Source organism: Anopheles moucheti, chromosome 2, assembly GCF_943734755.1.
Source record: "Anopheles moucheti chromosome 2, idAnoMoucSN_F20_07, whole genome shotgun sequence".
Taxonomy (NCBI): Eukaryota; Metazoa; Arthropoda; class Insecta; order Diptera; family Culicidae; genus Anopheles; species Anopheles moucheti.
The window spans coordinates 7,334,569-7,352,321 of NC_069140.1; the positions used below are offsets into that span (position 1 = coordinate 7,334,569).

General features: G+C 45.0%; 6 protein-coding genes across 9 annotated transcripts; 4 read left to right on the plus strand and 2 right to left on the minus strand.

Annotated features, from left to right (window-relative positions):
- Positions 1-227: 227 nt before the first annotated feature.
- On the plus strand, positions 228-4,409 carry LOC128309971 (DNA damage-binding protein 1). 2 transcript variants are annotated; one of them, XM_053046490.1, is made up of 4 exons: positions 228-410; positions 670-818; positions 896-3,434; positions 3,503-4,409. In XM_053046490.1, exons 1-4 carry the CDS (start codon positions 350-352, stop codon positions 4,168-4,170), a joined length of 3,417 nt encoding a protein of 1,138 aa, XP_052902450.1. In that variant the 5' UTR covers positions 228-349; the 3' UTR covers positions 4,171-4,409. The 2 variants fall into 2 exon arrangements, with proteins under 2 accessions (XP_052902450.1, XP_052902451.1); XM_053046491.1 differs by lacking the exon at positions 228-410 and adding an exon at positions 482-598 and having other exon boundaries at positions 3,503-4,408.
- Positions 4,410-4,443: 34 nt separating this feature from the next.
- On the minus strand, positions 4,444-5,457 carry LOC128309972 (V-type proton ATPase subunit F). The gene is made up of 4 exons (XM_053046492.1): positions 5,305-5,457; positions 5,062-5,143; positions 4,759-4,964; positions 4,444-4,694 (listed from the first exon to the last, which is right to left on the minus strand). Exons 1-4 carry the CDS (start codon positions 5,356-5,358, stop codon positions 4,653-4,655), a joined length of 384 nt encoding a protein of 127 aa, XP_052902452.1. The 5' UTR covers positions 5,359-5,457; the 3' UTR covers positions 4,444-4,652.
- Positions 5,458-6,037: 580 nt separating this feature from the next.
- Positions 6,038-8,641, plus strand: LOC128305213 (probable cleavage and polyadenylation specificity factor subunit 2). Of its 2 annotated transcripts, XM_053042572.1 has the most exons (3): positions 6,038-6,266; positions 6,346-8,146; positions 8,276-8,641. In XM_053042572.1, exons 1-3 carry the CDS (start codon positions 6,118-6,120, stop codon positions 8,549-8,551), a joined length of 2,226 nt encoding a protein of 741 aa, XP_052898532.1. In that variant the 5' UTR covers positions 6,038-6,117; the 3' UTR covers positions 8,552-8,641. The 2 variants fall into 2 exon arrangements, with proteins under 2 accessions (XP_052898532.1, XP_052898523.1); XM_053042563.1 differs by having other exon boundaries at positions 6,346-8,641.
- Positions 8,568-11,574, minus strand: LOC128305200 (tudor domain-containing protein 7B). 2 transcript variants are annotated; one of them, XM_053042549.1, is made up of 6 exons: positions 11,377-11,574; positions 11,044-11,284; positions 10,521-10,980; positions 9,262-9,710; positions 8,902-9,184; positions 8,568-8,842 (listed from the first exon to the last, which is right to left on the minus strand). In XM_053042549.1, the coding sequence occupies exons 1-6, from the start codon at positions 11,467-11,469 to the stop codon at positions 8,707-8,709; spliced, it is 1,662 nt and encodes a 553-aa protein (XP_052898509.1). In that variant the 5' UTR covers positions 11,470-11,574; the 3' UTR covers positions 8,568-8,706. The 2 variants fall into 2 exon arrangements, with proteins under 2 accessions (XP_052898509.1, XP_052898502.1); XM_053042542.1 differs by having other exon boundaries at positions 9,262-10,980.
- A 473-nt stretch (positions 11,575-12,047) lies between these two features.
- Positions 12,048-16,448, plus strand: LOC128310608 (claspin-like). Its single transcript, XM_053047293.1, has 6 exons — positions 12,048-12,710; positions 12,788-12,916; positions 12,983-14,462; positions 14,551-15,872; positions 15,953-16,102; positions 16,163-16,448. Exons 1-6 carry the CDS (start codon positions 12,114-12,116, stop codon positions 16,277-16,279), a joined length of 3,795 nt encoding a protein of 1,264 aa, XP_052903253.1. The 5' UTR covers positions 12,048-12,113; the 3' UTR covers positions 16,280-16,448.
- A 313-nt stretch (positions 16,449-16,761) lies between these two features.
- Positions 16,762-17,550, plus strand: LOC128297953 (single-stranded DNA-binding protein, mitochondrial). The gene is made up of 4 exons (XM_053033673.1): positions 16,762-16,798; positions 16,870-16,948; positions 17,066-17,174; positions 17,253-17,550. Exons 1-4 carry the CDS (start codon positions 16,784-16,786, stop codon positions 17,464-17,466), a joined length of 417 nt encoding a protein of 138 aa, XP_052889633.1. The 5' UTR covers positions 16,762-16,783; the 3' UTR covers positions 17,467-17,550.
- Positions 17,551-17,753: the final 203 nt, after the last annotated feature.

A 17,753-nucleotide genomic window follows, 5' to 3' on the forward strand; every position in this document is an offset into this window, starting at 1 on the left:
TATACAATTTTTAGCTTTATTGTGTACATGATCTACTCAAAACACGCTGATACTATCAAAACTCACCGGTTTCACACATTTTTCATTACCATTTGCATCCATTTGTCAACAGTTTCAGATTGCGCGATATGTCAAGCTTTATTTACCTTGGGACGCACGTCAACTTCACTGTCGGTATACGAGTGCACATGTCAAAGCAGTGCTTTTCGGGGTAGCCAAATGCGCGTTCCGTGCGCTTCGCATAACAAACATCTTCAGTAATAATTAGTGTGAATTTTATGTAATTTTAACACACACCACAGTGTAGAGTAAGCAGCGAACGAACGTAATCCGAACATTATTGTTATAAATGGCTCACAATTATATTGTGACTGCCCAGAAACCAACGGCGGTTACCGCTTGCGTTACCGGTAGGTGTACGAGGAAACGGGCAAGAAAGCAGGCAACGCCACCAAGAAAAAAAATATCTTTGAAGCATAAAACAATTTACGCCGATTACTTTATTGAAACTATTATACGACTATCAGAAAACGTATTCGCTTGCACAATGATCAATACACAGTGTTGCACAGTGTTTATCAATAAACCTTAAGTTAAGGTTAGGTTTTGTGGTTACATTATTATGATACTAACCCTCCGCGCGCATTCTAACTTTTCACCCCAATGCAGGAAACTTCACCTCACCGAGCGATCTTAACCTGATTGTGGCGAAATGTTCCCGGCTAGAAATTTATCTCGTCACGCCAGAAGGGCTACGGCCAATCAAAGAAATCGGTATCAATGGGAATATAGCAGTAATGAAACTTTTCCGCCCGGCGGTAAGTGTGGCCGAACATATTTCACCGATTTGCATTGGCTCTTTCCAATCCAACCGTATGCATTTTTCTTCTTGTAGGAAGAGACAAAAGATTTAATATTCATCCTTACCAGCCGGTATAACGCGATGATATTGCAATGTGCGGTACAGGGCGATGATATCGAAATAATAACGAAAGCGCACGGGAACGTGGCGGATCGGGTTGGCAAACCTGCGGAAACGGGCATTCTGGCGGTGATCGATCCGAAAGCGCGCGTAATTGGCATGCGGTTGTACGAAGGTTTGTTCAAGATCATTCCACTGGACAAGGATACGAACGAGCTGAAGGCGACTAGCTTGCGCATGGAGGAGATGCACGTGCAGGATGTGGAGTTTCTGTACGGTACGACGCACCCGACCCTTATCGTGATCCATCAGGACATTAACGGGCGTCACATTAAAACGCATGAAATTAGCCTGAAGGATAAGGAATTTACCAAGATCGCATGGAAGCAGGACAACGTTGAAACGGAGGCGACCATGCTGATTGCGGTGCCGATGCCGCTCGGTGGTGCCATTGTCATCGGGCAGGAATCGATCGTGTATCACGATGGTGATAGTTACGTCGCGGTCGCACCACCCATCATCAAACAGAGCACGATTAATTGCTACGCACGGATCGATAGCAAAGGATTGCGTTACTTGCTGGGCAATATGGCCGGTAATCTGTTCATGATGTTTCTCGAGACGGAAGAGAACGCAAAGGGCCAAACGATGGTGCGCGACATTAAGGTGGAACTTTTGGGAGAAATAACGATCCCGGAGTGTATCACGTATCTGGACAATGGTGTACTGTTTATCGGATCGCGACACGGTGATTCGCAGCTGGTTAAGCTAAATACAACCGCGGGTGAGAACGGTGCATATGTGATGCTGATGGAAACGTTTACCAATCTGGCACCGATCGTGGACATGTGTGTGGTAGATTTGGAGCGTCAAGGCCAGGGACAAATGATTACCTGTTCCGGCAGCTTCAAGGAAGGTTCGTTGCGTATCATACGCAACGGAATCGGCATTCAAGAGCACGCCTGTATCGATCTGCCCGGCATTAAGGGTATGTGGGCGTTGCGCGTCGGCATCGACGATTCGCCGTACGACAATACGCTAATTCTGTCGTTCGTGGGACACACCCGCGTACTGATGCTGTCCGGCGATGAGGTGGAAGAAACGGAAATTGCAGGCATTGTTGGCGATCAGCAAACGTTCTACTGTGCGAACGTGTCACACGGTCAGATCCTACAGGTGACACCGTGTTCCGCGCGGCTTATTTCGACCGACAACAAGGCGATGATTTGCGAATGGAAGCCACCGGACAACAAGCGTATCGGTGTGGTGGGCGCCAACACAACACAGATTGTGTGCGCATCGGCTCAGGACGTGTACTATGTAGAAATCGAACATGGAAACCTTGTGTACAAGGGACAAACGACGCTTAATTATGAGGTCGCTTGTTTGGATGTTTCACCGCTGGACGAGAACGCAACTCGGTCGGAGTTTATAGCCGTGGGGCTGTGGACGGACATTTCGGCCTGTGTACTCAAAGTGCCGACCCTGGAGCTGCTGCACGAGGAAAAGCTTGGTGGGGAAATAATACCCCGCTCGATCCTGATGGCCGCGTTCGAAGGTATTAATTATCTGCTTTGTGCGCTCGGCGACGGTTCCATGTACTATTTCGTGCTGAACAAGACCACCGGCTGCCTGTCGGAGCAGAAGAAGGTTACGCTCGGTACACAGCCCACGATCCTAAAAACGTTCCGGTCGCTATCGACAACGAACGTGTTTGCCTGTTCGGACCGACCGACCGTCATCTACAGCTCCAACCACAAGCTGGTGTTTTCCAACGTTAACCTGAAGGAAGTGAACCACATGTGCTCGCTGAACGCGGAAGCGTACCAGGATTCGTTGGCACTGGCCACCAGAAACTCCGTCATCTTTGGTACGATCGATGAAATCCAGAAGCTGCACATAAGGACGGTGCCACTGGGAGAGTCGCCGAGACGCATCGCTTATCAGGAAGCATCGCAAACGTTCGGCGTTATAACGTTCCGCATGGATGTGCAAGATTCGAGTGGGTTAACGCCTGCGCGACAGAGTGCATCGACACAAACGAACAACACGACGCAATCGAGCGGGATGGGTCTGTTGAAGCCCGGTGCCACCAACACCGAGTTTGGCCAGGAGGTGGAGGTACACAATTTGCTCATCATCGATCAGAACACGTTCGAGGTGCTGCATGCGCATCAGTTTATGCAGAGCGAGTACGCACTGTCGCTCATGTCGGCCAAGCTAGGTAACGATCCGAACACTTACTTCGTGGTCGGTACGGGGCTGGTCAATCCGGAGGAACCGGAACCGAAGATCGGACGCATCATCATCTACCGGTATGCGGAACACGAGCTTAAGCTGATCAGCGACAAGGAAGTAAAGGGCGCCTGCTATTCACTGGTGGAGTTTAACGGACGTGTGCTGGCCTGCATCAACTCCACCGTGCGGCTTTACGAGTGGACAGACGATAAGGATCTACGGTTAGAGTGCAGTCATTTCAACAACATTCTCGCACTGTACTGCAAAACGAAAGGTAGGTTTAGAAGAATGCGCTAAATTGTGTAGATCTGTAAGACATGGTGCTTACTTTTCATTCCGCAGGGGATTTCATACTGGTCGGTGATTTGATGCGCTCCATAACGCTGCTACAGTACAAGCAGATGGAGGGCAGCTTCGAGGAAATAGCACGCGATTATCAACCGAACTGGATGACGGCCGTCGAGATACTGGACGACGATGCATTCCTCGGTGCAGACAACAGCAACAATCTGTTCGTTTGCCTGAAGGATAGTGCGGCCACAACGGACGAAGAGCGCCAGCAAATGCCCGAGGTGGCCCAATTCCATCTGGGCGATCTGGTGAACGTGTTCCGGCACGGTTCGCTCGTAATGCAAAACATTAGCGAACGTACCACACCGACGAACGGGTGCGTCCTGTTTGGCACGGTCAGTGGAGCGATCGGGCTCGTCACGCAAATCAATAGCGATTTCTACGAGTTCTTACGCAAGCTGCAGGACAACCTGACGAACACGATCAAATCGGTGGGCAAGATCGATCATTCGTACTGGCGCAGTTTTCACACGGAAACGAAGATGGAACGGTGTGAAGGTTTCATCGATGGAGATCTGGTCGAAAGTTTCCTCGATTTAAGCCGCGATAAGATGAAGGAAGCCTCTTCCATGCTCGACATCGACGGCGATGGTGCGAAGCGACAGGCCACGGTAGACGACATCATTAAAATCGTAGAAGATCTTACCAGAATACATTAGGCTGGAGGGTTTTTGTTTCTGGTTGTTTAGGGAGGAGAAGGGACATATAATTTTCGATAACCTACATGTGGAGATCATCATTACTACCCCTCTTAATGTTTAGCCGTGGTCGCACCGGTGTGTTTAGGGCCTAGACGTTTATTACATCATTACGCAAATGATAAAAATGAAAATTAATTAAACGCGTAAGTAGTCGTCGCATCGAACGCATCCGGACGGAGATCCGTAAAGGGACAGTTTGTGTGAGTGACTGGGCATTTGAAATAAACCATATACAGCAGAATTGATGCTTTATTCACTTAAAACCATGGAATGCCAACAAACATAACAACGAGAAACTCAAAACGGACGCTCTCGGTCGACCGTATACAACACGGAAGTGGATTGGCTTTTGGAGAGCTCACAGGGAGGGAAAGATAATACTAAAAGACTGCTATGGTGGTGGAAAATATGCAAACATGGGATCCTGTGGCCTCGACAGCTTAGCCGCGATTAGCAATCATATCATCCGGATTGAACATACCCTGCGGGGAAACGTTGAAACATCATTAGATCAGTCCCGAAAAAAGGAATTGCCCATATACATACCTTAGCGCGACGCAAAATCGAATCCTTGCTCGCATCGTACGGATGATCTTTGGAAGGAATCTCCAGCACCGCTGGTGTGGGGGCAGTGTGCGCATCGATCACGTGACGAATCAACTCGGCGTAGTTCTGGTTGATCAGAATGATATCAATATCATCGCGCTTGATGAAACGCTTGAAGCAATCTTCGATTTCACTAACTGCCGTATCTGATGAGTGATTAAAGAACAACAATTTAGATTTGTTACAGTTTTCTTAACAACCCGATTGTGGCGTGAGGCTCCCTCCCTGTGTGAATGGACTTACTTTTGTCAACAACCATAAAGTTGGGATGGCGATTCTTGTTGATCTCACCAACTCCACCGAGCAAAAATCCGACACAGGTGTCCTAAAAGAAAAAGTTAACGATTATACGAATTTGGATACCGTTTGTAAGTTGCAACTAAAACATTCTCTAGCATTTGAAGCAATCATGGGTATCCACCTTGAACAAAAACCATCACATCTTTTCCACCACTAATCAACAGTCCTATTTGCTCGCTTGCTTACCTCATCTCCAATTACGGAGATCAGTTTTCCTTTCATTGCCGACAAAAGGGCCATTTCGAATAGTAAGTACAATGGATTGAATGTTGATACAAGACGGAATCGTCGTTTCGAGCTGGGAAAGAAAATATCACCTGACTGAATGCGACCCGTGGTGTAACTTTACGCAGGTTGGATCAACAAGCTGCCTGTTTTGCAAGAAACGTCACTGTCTTCCCAATTGGAACAAGGTTTATACATAAAGAAAAGAATTGTTAAAAAACCAGATGTTATCGAATTTTCGTGAGCCGTAAAGATAGTAAAGATTTTCGAATAATATAGTATTACTTCCATTTGAATAATAAAGTGATTCAATTAGCAATAAGTTTGGCAATAATATGTTATAACAATGGTATGTTTATCACCCGCGATCGAACACTTCGATAGGACGTAAATTTTATCCCGAAAATAGAAAAAGTAACAGGAGCGAAGAACATGCGTAGAGTTAACATTTTCTTAATTTTCACACCAACTTCAGCCGTGATCTGACCGTGATCGGACACTTCGATCGGACGGAAATACGGGACTACAAGAATCTTTTACCCGCACATCTTTTACCTAAGTTTGTTCATAAAACGCAAAGCATTTACGATGCCAACCAGCCCTGCAATTTGACGTAGCATTTAGACAACCAAGCCCCAAAACACCACAAACAAAAGTCCGCGCGCGTTCGTAAACACTTCCTTCTTTTGCGGGGAGTTCGCCGGCAAATAGAGGAAAATCAGATAAGTACCTAATTCCCCATCTCATGTGTTGCTTGAAAAGTTGCTCCACATCATGACTTCCATCATCAAGATGCACGCTATATCTGGGGCGATGGATGAATCGCCACCGTGCTACATCCTGCAGGTTGACGATGTGCGAATCTTGCTCGATTGCGGATGGGACGAAAAGTTTGACCAGGGTTTTATTAAGGAAATTAAAAAGTAAGTTGCACCGATTGGTTGAAAAACAGAACCGCGGCGATGATGCAGTGTGCGTTTTTCTATTTACCACAATTTCCAGATATGTACACACGATCGATGCAGTATTGCTGTCCTATCCGGATGGTAGTCATCTCGGGGCACTACCGTACCTGGTCGGAAAGCTTGGCCTGAATTGTCCGATCTATGCAACGATTCCGGTATACAAGATGGGACAAATGTTCATGTACGACATGTTTATGTCCCACTATAATATGCACGATTTCGACCTATTTTCGTTAGACGATGTGGACGCAGCATTCGATAAAATAGTACAACTAAAGTACAATCAAAGTGTAGCAATGAAGGGTAAGGGATACGGCATCACGATCACTCCCTTGCCGGCTGGCCATCTGATAGGTGGCACAATTTGGAAGATTGTAAAGGTCGGCGAAGAGGACATAGTGTATGCCACCGATTTTAATCATAAAAAGGAACGTCACCTCAATGGTTGCGAGTTGGAAAAGCTGCAACGACCATCGCTCCTTATTACGGACGCGTATAACGCCCGGTACCAGCAAGCAAGGCGGCGTGCACGAGATGAGAAGTTTATGACGAACATTCTGCAAACGCTCCGGAACAATGGTAACGTTCTTGTGACGGTTGATACGGCCGGACGAGTACTGGAGCTGGCCCACATGCTAGATCAGCTGTGGAAAAACAAGGAATCGGGCCTAATGGCTTACTCGCTAGCGCTGTTGAACAACCAAAGCTATAACGTGGTAGAATTCGCAAAAAGTCAAATCGAATGGATGAGCGACAAGCTGATGAAAAGTTTCGAAGGAGCACGTAACAACCCGTTCACCTTCAAACACCTGCGACTCTGCCACACGATGGCCGATCTGGCAAAGGTACCCAGTCCGAAGGTGGTGCTGGCCAGTTCGCCTGATATGGAGAGTGGCTTTTCGCGAGAGCTCTTCATACAGTGGGCACCGAATGCAAGCAATAGCATCATCATTACCAGCCGTTCGTCTCCGGGTACGTTGGCTCGAGACCTGATCGACAATGGAGGCAATGGGCGCAAGATCGAGATGGACGTACGACGTCGGGTAGAGCTCGAAGGGGCCGAGCTGGAGGAATACATGCGAACGGAAGGCGAAAAGCTCAGTCGATCGATCAAAAAACGCGATCTGGACGAAAGCAGTTCCGATTCGGACGATGAGCTGGAGATGAACATCATCACCGGGAAGCACGATATAGTCGTGCGTCCGGAAGGTCGTTCGCATACGGGCTTTTTTAAATCGAGCAAGAAGAGTTACGCCATGTTTCCGTTCCACGAGGAGAAGATCAAGTTCGATGAGTATGGAGAAATTATACAATCGGATGACTATCGTATGGTGGACCTAGGTCCGGAAACGAACGGCACCGATGACAATAAGGAGAATGCTGGAATCAAGGCAGAGGACATAAAGAAGGAAAAGGACGAAGAAGTGACGATACTGGACAAACCGACCAAGTGCGTTCAAGCGCGCAAGCCAATCGAGGTGAACGCTCAGGTGCAGTTTATCGATTTTGAAGGACGCTCCGATGGAGAATCGTTGCTAAAAATTCTTTCCCAGCTACGTCCCCGGCGGGTTGTGGTGGTGCGTGGATCGCCAACCAACACGACACACATTGCGGAGCATTGCCAGCAAAATATAGGCGCCCGCGTATTCACCCCGAACCGTGGTGAGATCATCGATGCAACCACGGAAACTCACATCTACCAGGTGCGTTTGACGGAAGCGCTCGTATCGCAGCTAGAGTTCCAGAAGGGCAAAGATGCCGAAGTGGTTTGGGTAGATGCGCAAATAGTCATTCGTAACAAGCGGATCGATACGGTCGCGGAGAAAGATGCTACCGGGGCGCCCGTTAATAACGGCGGGACACTCTCGGCTAATCCCGCGAGTTCGGGAGCGGGCTCGAACGTAGGTGGTGGTGCAGTCGGCGATACCCAGATGGATGTGGACGATGTCGACACGATAGACGACAAGATCGATAAGCAAATACTAACGTTAGAGCCACTGTCGCAAGACGATCTACCACCACACAATCCGGTGTTTATCAACGAGCTGAAACTGATCGATTTCAAGCAGATCCTGATGAAAAGCAACATTGCGTCCGAATTTTCTGGCGGCGTGCTGTGGTGCAGCAATGGTACGATCGCGCTCCGTCGAGTCGACACCGGTCGGGTTACGATCGAGGGCTGCATTTCGGAGGACTATTACAAGATCAGGGAACTATTGTACGAACAGTACGCTATTATATAAGGTCAACCTTATCGCTTTTGCTTATATATCACGGTATATTTGTGTCAGGAAAAAATAACGAAATACACGAATTCAAATTCAATCTTAAAAGTAAAGGTCAGAATTAATGGAAAATAAGTTCATATTGTTCACAGTGGCACACGATAATTCGTTACCTAACCGGGGATGTAAGAATGTTGGTCAAATTTGCATGGTTTTCTCGGAAGCGCTAAACTGGCTTTTATCAGTAATTCGCCGATGTCAACATTATCTTTATCGTATAGTATAACTTCCCATGGATGTTTATTATCACTGTAAAGAGAGAAGAAGGAATTAAAGAAAAAGCGATTCTCGTGCAACTACGCACTTACATTATCATGGCCCTTAGCTGTTTGTCTAGAATGCAGCAATGCAGCCGCTGGATAGCTTCCAAATGACACGGTTTGATGCGCTGTATATTGGAGATACGGCAACACACGGCCTGGAATGGGATATATTTAAAGCGATCCTCCCAACGGCGCACTTCGTTTGACCCAACCATCGCCGTATTGCCGTAGTCGACATAAAATACACTGACTGCACGATCGAACGCGTCACAAACTGTCGCCCGGTACCAAAGATCTTCGTACTTGGCAATTACTAACTCACCAAGCGCTGCACAAATTCAAAATGGATAACGAAATCGTTAGATTGTATCGGTTAAACTGTGGACCAAAACACTCCACACTTACCAGGCATTAGTTTAAGTGGTTTATAATTGGCCACCACTGCTGGATCGTTCATTTCCGACATTAGTTGTTCATAGTTGGAGTAGTCCGAAATGTCTCCGATGACGTGCGCATAGAACGTGTCCACATCGATAATACATGTCGTGTGGAGTGTAACGTAGGTGTTGGGCAGTGGCATTTCCATCTGCGCTGGAACGGAGACTGACACCGTGTCTTTGTCGAGCGTCCAACCGTTCGGATCTTTCGGTTCATGTCGTAATCGACAGTTGCTTCCTTTGAAACAACCTTTCGTCTTGGGGTCGTAATGCTTGCAGAGCCTTTCGTCATCCTTTGGCACGTACCCGAGCACAGCTTTCATGGCATTTGTTGTACTTTGCGATATATTATCTAGCTGTTCCAATTCTTCTTCTGTGAATGTTTCTCTGGTGATGGCATATTCTTGCCTTTCCTCGCTAGGTGCCAATTTCATCGGATTCGTAAAATTCTGGGATGCATCAGCTTGTTGTTCTGCTTTTTGGAAAGATTCCCTGGGGATAGAGTTTTCCTCTTTCTGTTCACTAGGTGTCAATTTCACTGCGTTTGTTGTACTTTGAGCAATATTATCTAACTGTTCCCCTTCTGGCTCTGTGAATAATTCTTTGGAAACCGAGCATGCTTTGTTTTCTTCCTTATTAGTTAGTATCGTTGTGTTTGTAGTACTGTGGACGTGTTGCTGTTTCAACATTGCTTCTTTTGGAATTTCCGTCTGTTCAACAGGTGCCATTTTCACTGCGTTTGTTGTATTTTGAGCAATATTATCTAACTGTTCCCCCTCTGGCTCTATGAATATTTCTTTGGAAATCGAGCATGCTTTCTTTTCTTCCTTATTAGTTGTAGTACTGTGGACGTGTTGCTGTTTGAACATTGCTTCTTTTGGAATTTCCGTCTGTTCATCAGGTGCCATTTTCACTGCGTTTGTTGTATTTTGAGCAATATTATCTAGCTGTTCCCCTTCTGGCTCTGTGAATATTTCTTTGGAAATCGAGCATGCTTTGTTTTCTTCCTTATTAGTTAGTATCGTTGTGTTTGTAGTACTGTGGACGTGTTGCTGTTTCAACATTGCTTCTTTTGGAATTTCCGTCTGTTCATCAGGTGTCAATGTTACTGCGTTTGATGTATTTTGGGGAACATCATCTACCTGTTCCCCTTCTGTCTGTATGGACATTTCTTTGGAAATCGATTCTGTTTCTTTAGAAGTGTCCCGGGTAATTGAGTATTCTTGCTTTTCCTCATTATGTTCTAATATTAGCATATCATTTTCCACTCTCACCACGGTACAGCTTACGGTATCGTACAGTTTAAATGGAAACGAGGCCGTTTTTGGAACGATGGAACATTTCATCGCGTACGCCGGTACGCTGCTCAATACGGCAGGAAGCACAGCTTTTGGGACATGATGTTCATACGGCAATATTTCACCCAAATCCAGCAGATAGATTGCTAGGGGCATTGTGCCATTCGTGAATACGTTGCAAACTGCACGCGTCCACAGATTGTCCAGTAAAACAATAAACACCGTTCCGGGCGGCGGTGATTTATCGAGCAGAGTTTTGGGCGTTGTTTGAATGGGCATTAAATTGGCGCTGAAGTCGTTTTTCCGCGATTCGTCCATCGCATAAAAAATACCTTCCGTTGCAACCGGTATATAAGTGACAATGAGCTGAACTTTCGCATTCGCTTTATCTGGAAGAAGGAAAAAAGTTAAACATAACGTAGCCCCTGATATTTCGTTGTAGCAATACTCACAGTCGAGCATTGGCCTGATGTAATCAAAGGTTAACTCAGCGTTGGACGCAATCGATTGCGGGACTGTTTGTATGCTCCAACTTGAAGATACTTCCGCGAACAAGCTTTTCCAATCGTTCACTACCAATTGGAGCGTTTTGGTCATGTTTTGCAGCTCATCATGCGCTAGTTTAAAGTCCGCTAAAAATGTGGGGCTCTTTATCAATTCCTTGCCAAAAAGGTGAGAGCGAAGATTCTTTGCCTGTTTGAAAGAATAAGCACATTGTCATATTTGTAATGTGTGTGGGGTAATATGGGGTAACATGTGTTTCCGTCGCATTGCATTGTACTTACTCTCGTTAGCATTAAATTAGTGAGCGAATTTACGAAGGCAGCGTGTTTTTCTAAATATTCATAAGAAGCATCCCAGAGCAGTTCGTATGCCATTTTTGCTGTACGTTACTTATTCTTTACTACCAAACTAACGACCGTTTTACATGAATTAACTCAACGGTTAAATGCAAATGGAGCCGCGGCTTATTGTGTTAACTACAGAAGGACCACATTTACGATTTCTGGAAAACCTTTTGTTTACCGTCACTGACGTTTGTACGTACAGTCCCAAGCAGACAAGGTGTCATGAGTGCAGTTTTGGCATGTTGTTTGACTGCCAAAGTGGTTTGGTTTGTCGGATTTGATTTTAGATCGGTTTTAGTAGAACAATGGAAAATATTTTGGAAAGATAGCCGTCCTTTGGCTTCAAAAATATGTGTTTTCCTACGAAGGCAAGCATTTTTTACTTCGTTTGCAAGCATTTTGGTCAACCTAAAATATCGCTCTATTTTCCGACACAGGTGCAGAAATGGATAAAAAAAACTTCTGCGGACTGGGAATGGAAAAAATTGATTGCGGTAGCCCGCGAAGTTGACAGTTCTGTACGGGCTGACATTTTCGTCTACAAAGGCGGGAAAACAGATTTTTGTAAACAATAGAGTTGTGCTTTGTGGTGTTTTCATAGTGGCCGATTATTTAAGAAATAGCATTGTTTGAGCACAAAAAAGTTTATAGTTTGCAGAGTATTTTTGCACAAAATGGATTCCGATTCAGAACTACATGCAACAGACACTCTCCGTTGCGATTCCGATTCGGAAGAAGATAACCAACTGAACGAGAGTACATCAGTTTCCGAAAACATACACGGTGAAGAATCCGTAAATCAGGGAGCCGAAGTTGTACAAAATTTCAGGGAAGATGCAGTAGTGAGAGAAACACATGAAGATTCATCAGACGAGCCAGATTTGCAAAACAGTTGCGCAAAAATTCGTAAATCGAAATATTCAAACATTATCGACAGTGAATCGGACGGGGATGAAATTACAACGGAAATCAAAAACAACGAACATGCAATAAATGCAAATGCGGCACATTTGGATCGCTTGAAAGCTTTGCTCGATTCTGATTCAGAAGGACAAAAAGAGAGTAAACCGAAAAAGAAAGTTAAAAAACAGATCAAACGAAAGCCCAAAGCGTCATCCAATGAAATGGGAACACTTTCGGAGTCAGATGATGAGGGTTCTGGTGATGCTACATCTCCTGTAAAAGAGAAACTCGAACGAAAGCGCAAAACAGGCACAAAAGCTGTAGAATTGCCCAGTGAAGTTCGATCTGCTCGGGATATACTTGCCAGCGTATGTTACGTGCTGTTATCATACCGTTCGGAAATGCTATTTCAAACCCTATCTATTAATTTTCTTTCCCTTTGTAGCTTAATTTGTTTTTCGATGATGACGAAGAGGAAGCGCCTGTTGAGACAAATTCTGGAATAATTGAAGCTGAACCAGCTTCTTCCGAGGACGATACGAACGAAGGCTCCGTTCGAACACCAGTTCGAAAGGTAAGAAAGAGACGTTTGTTTTTTAGCATGTTAATTACAGCATTCCAAAGCATTATTCAATTGTAGATGACAAATAAACAAGCGATGGAAGATAGGCAAATTATTCAAAGTGAATCACAGCGGATGGCTCGAGAAAAGTACATCGATGTACCGTACCATCGTACGAAGGTGTTTTCATTTGAGGAATTTCGTGCTAGGAAAACAATTTGTAAGCCTGACCCATTACGCGATTGTACTGGGAGTGCTGCGTCATCTAATATATCGATAAGGATGACCACGGAACAGTTGGAAGCATTTGCTAGGAAACTTCAGGAGCGGGAGCTAGAATCGCAACATTTTTTCAAATCTGAAAGCGAATCATCTGGAACCGAACCTGAAATCGATTATGCAACTAAAGAGAACCCCGAAGGTCAGCAGGATAATGTTCAAGCGGAATTATCTGATACGAAAGTTCAGAAGGAAATGGACCAATCTCATGGGGAAGCTTGTACCGTTGAATCGATGGACGATCAAAGCTCGTCTGGCAATATTCCTCCCGGAATTGATACCGTCAAGACACCGAGCGAAAAACAGATAGATTCTAAAGAAGAAACACCAACGGCATTAAGCGAAGAACAAATCGATCCTATAGATGATATCGTAAATCGAACGTCTGATAATATGGAGCACTTGATGGTGTCTTTTGCAACAGATGAAGCAGGAAAACAACTATCAGCGTCGGAAACCGATCGTGTTGAGATTGATTATGACGCGTTTTTGCCAAATGTGCCAAATGCGGCGATATCTGCTAAAAAGGCGGCCCTATTGGCTAACATAAAGCTCTCTCCATGTCCGAAACTAAGTGGGAGTACGGACATGTTGATTGATCTCGACAGCGGTACGATACAGCCTAAAGCACCGTCCGGGGTTGATATTCTATTTCAGCGATTAGCAAAGTGTAGCGGAAGCGTACGAAATCCTTCGCCATCGGCAACTAAAACCATCAGCATCTTGAGTACTGAAAATGGTTGCGTAACGTTAGACACTGTGCCACTGTTCGCTAAGGAGGAGCGCCCGCTGGTACATAAGGAACCCATACCTGGTGCGGCATTTTTGAAACTGAAACAAGTGTTGAAAGAAAAGATAGACCATAATCGTAGAGAGATGATACGGAAGCGAGAGGCTGAGTTTGCCAAGAAAAGGGAACTTGACAAGACTGAGCAGGGTGACGGTACGGACGAAGAAGATGAGGAATTGCTGGAAGATGAACAAGAGAAATTGGCAGATTCAGATGATGAAGCAATGTCTAATGCTGCTGGACAGCAAAATCAATTATTGGATGATCAAGCGTTAGATGAGGAAATATCTGATGCAGAAAGACCGGATTCGGATAGTTCGGAGGACGAAGAGGAAGAAGAAGAAGATGAGGAAGAGCAGGAATTTGGCGACGGTGGGAAAAAAACGGGAAGAATTATTAAGGCATTTGAAGATTCGGACGATGATATTCAGCCCACGAATGGTGAAGGTCAGTCCATCCGCATAGAGACGCAGCCTTCATCTTCCGATGGTATGTTAATTTCACGAAATGGAGTTCTGTTTAGATATGTGGTGGTTCTTTCAAGAATTTTTGGTTTCCTTTTTTCTTTTTTGTATAGATCATAATGTTACCACCGGAATAAGGAATAACAGCGAGCAAAACGAAGAGAACCTTTCAATGTTTTGGAAAGATAATGCTGATCAAGCGAATCAAGGCGAAAACGATGAAGAGCAGAATTTGTTGGCACTCTGTTCGGGACAGTTTGCGACACAACTGCCCACACAAAATCATCCTCCGGTTTCACAAGACGCTGATCCCACTGGTGTTGACTTGAGTCAACCAAATGTCGAACCGCTTTACACACAGGATCAGCAACCGTTCAGGGAATCGCAACTAATGGATCTCTGTTCTGGACGATTTGAAACACAAGCGGATCAAGGTGTAATTCAGCCGACAAGATATACTGAGCATTTTTCGACGAATCGTTACGAACAGCAAGATTCTGTGCTAGATGATAGTGATGTTTGTATTGGGGGTCGCCTGCGGCTTGATTCAACTGATGATGAATCAGAACGCCCGGAAACTGAACCCAAGGCCAAAATCAAACACAAAAGAAAACATTTAAGCATATCCGACGATGAAGATGAGATGGCCGATGAACAAGTGAAAGCAGCTGACGACGACGAGCGTGTTGAAGCTGACGGTCAACAGTCCGATCAAGATGATGAGGTAGAGGAGGAAGGTGAGCGTTACGTCGATTACGATTCGGAAGAGAACGAAGTAGAAGTTAGGCTGACCAAGAAGGAAAAGGAACTGATAACTGCTAAATTTGTCGAGAACGAAGCGGAACTATCCGAATCGGAATGGGGCAGCGCAGATGAGGACGAAAAGGGTCTAGATCGGTACGATGTGGAGATGGGCGATGAGGAGCAGTACGATCAACAGCAGTTACAGGAAGAGTTGGAGAAAATACACAATCGTCGAATGCTGGATCAGGACGATCGTGAGCTGGAACATTTGAAGGAGATTTTCATCGAGGACGAAGAAAACGCTGGTGTCGGACGGGTGAGACAGTTTCGATGGAAAAATGTGGAGAAAACGTTTAACCTGGATTACGATAAAACCACTGCACAAGATGAAGACCCCGAGGCCAACGGAAGTGACGATGACACGGAACAAAACTGGCGAAAGATGCGGCATGAAAGAAATTTGTTGCTGAAGGAGAAACACATCGATCTCAATTCGGTTGATTTGACAGCAACCACGCTATTGAATCCTGCGGATGTAACAGGTGTCTCCGATGAGCAGGAAAACCTTCAGGCGGGTAGTACACCGGGTGGAAAGAAGAAAATCACAATTGTTCGGAAAAGCAACAACCCATCAACCATGGCGGTAAAAGAAGATAATCCTTTCTTAATCTCCAATTCCACCATCCTGCAGGTACTGGTGCAATCGATACGCGATCGCTTCCTTCATCATAGGTAGTTTGCTATACAACTTTGTTTTAATTCCATCAACAGGGCCATAAGGCATCGTTTCTCTCTCGTGATGAAGAAACGCTTAAAAAACTGGCGAGCCTTATTCCGGAAACCGAAGGCAGCACTAGTACGATGTTAACTGCGAAGGCACGGAATTTTGTGTTCGCTACGCTGAGTCCAGCTGTTGAGAAGGTAAATAGTGTTAGTTTTTCTAATCTTGCTTATTAATTTGTTTTTCTCGCTTCGTTTCAGTCCTCTAAACGGTCACTAGATTCAGAAGATGGGGAAGTGAATGCCAACACGAAGAAGAAGAAAACTTCGGATACTAAGATGGGCTCGAAGAAAAAACTGCTAAATTCTTTGCTTTAGAAAGATGTAACGTCGAACTCGAAGAGATGGTGTATATCAAGATAAGAATTTAGGGCTTATAATAAATACGTATGTACACGAGTGGCTAAACTCGCTAATGGTGGAGCTTGTGTATGGCATTTATTCATTCTAGTCCTTTTTGGTAGCAACTTTCACATCACATTCATATATCGCTTACAATTTCCTAGAGCTCGTCGTGTAGCTACTTCAGGTTACCCGGTATATCTTCTTCTCGAACACCTTTTGAGTGAATGCTTTATTTGTGGACCAGGATATAATTTATGAAATGGAAATCAGAACTAGGTGAAATAAATGTGGTCGTAGAAAGTTTTACATTGGAAGGACATTTTTTAAATAAATTGTTATCGATGCATTTGGTCGTTGTGTACCCGGTAAGAATGTCAGCGTATCAAGGGTTAATTTCGATCGCGTCGTAGTTGCCGGCATTTTTGACAGCTAATTTGTTTACAGTGTTACCGCAACACAACCGATCTAACTTCCAAAATGATCTCCTCCAACGTAAGTAATGCCGACCCTATTCATATGGAACTACTTAACTATTTTAACGATTTCATGAACTTCTGCCACAGCTGTATCAGATTAGCAAGTTGCTTGCACGATGTGGAATGCATCGCACCTACTGCACAGATCCCACCCGAATAGAGAAAAGTAAGTGAAGCTTTGCACATTTTGGCACGACTGTCTTTGAATGCGTTGATTTATGGGATAAATATAAATAAAGCGCGCAAATAGACTGATTATTTATATTTTTTACAATTCCTGTAGCCGTAAACACCGTCACGCTGCTAGGTCGCGTTGGTGCGGATCCACAGCGTCGAGGAAATGATGCACACCCGGTGGTAATGTTTTCCGTGGCGACACACTCCAACTATAAGTAATAATTGAGCAAAGGCTGTAGCCGATAGAACTATGTCCATAATGCACACTTTACTAACATATTACACCTTGGCAGATACGATTCGGGTGATTGGATGCAGAAAACGGATTGGCATCGGGTGGTAGTGTTCAAGCCGGGTCTACGTGATGCGGTAATGTCGTACCTGAAGAAAGGACAGCGCACGATGGTTACCGGGAAGATCACATATGGCGAAATTACCGATCAGGAAGGAAAGCAACGGGGTACCACCAGCATCATTGCGGATGATGTTATCTTTCTTCAGAATTAAGGGCGCCAAATGAAGGTCGTTTTTTGCATTTGTTTTGTAAAGTTCATTAGCACATTGGCTTAAGATGAAAAATAAAGCTTATAGAAAGTGCTTTCGTTTTTGTTATGCGTTTTACAGCGAGAAATAACCAGTATAGAGGATGGAATCAGTAAGGAACGGTTCAGGTCACACCATGGTCTTCGCAGGGTCGTTGGAATGCGTGGACAGAGTATAGAGCATCAGGACTCTACTATACGCAGAGATGTGGAAGAAGGAAAGCGTGTTCAATGTGTCTTAGAAATAGACAC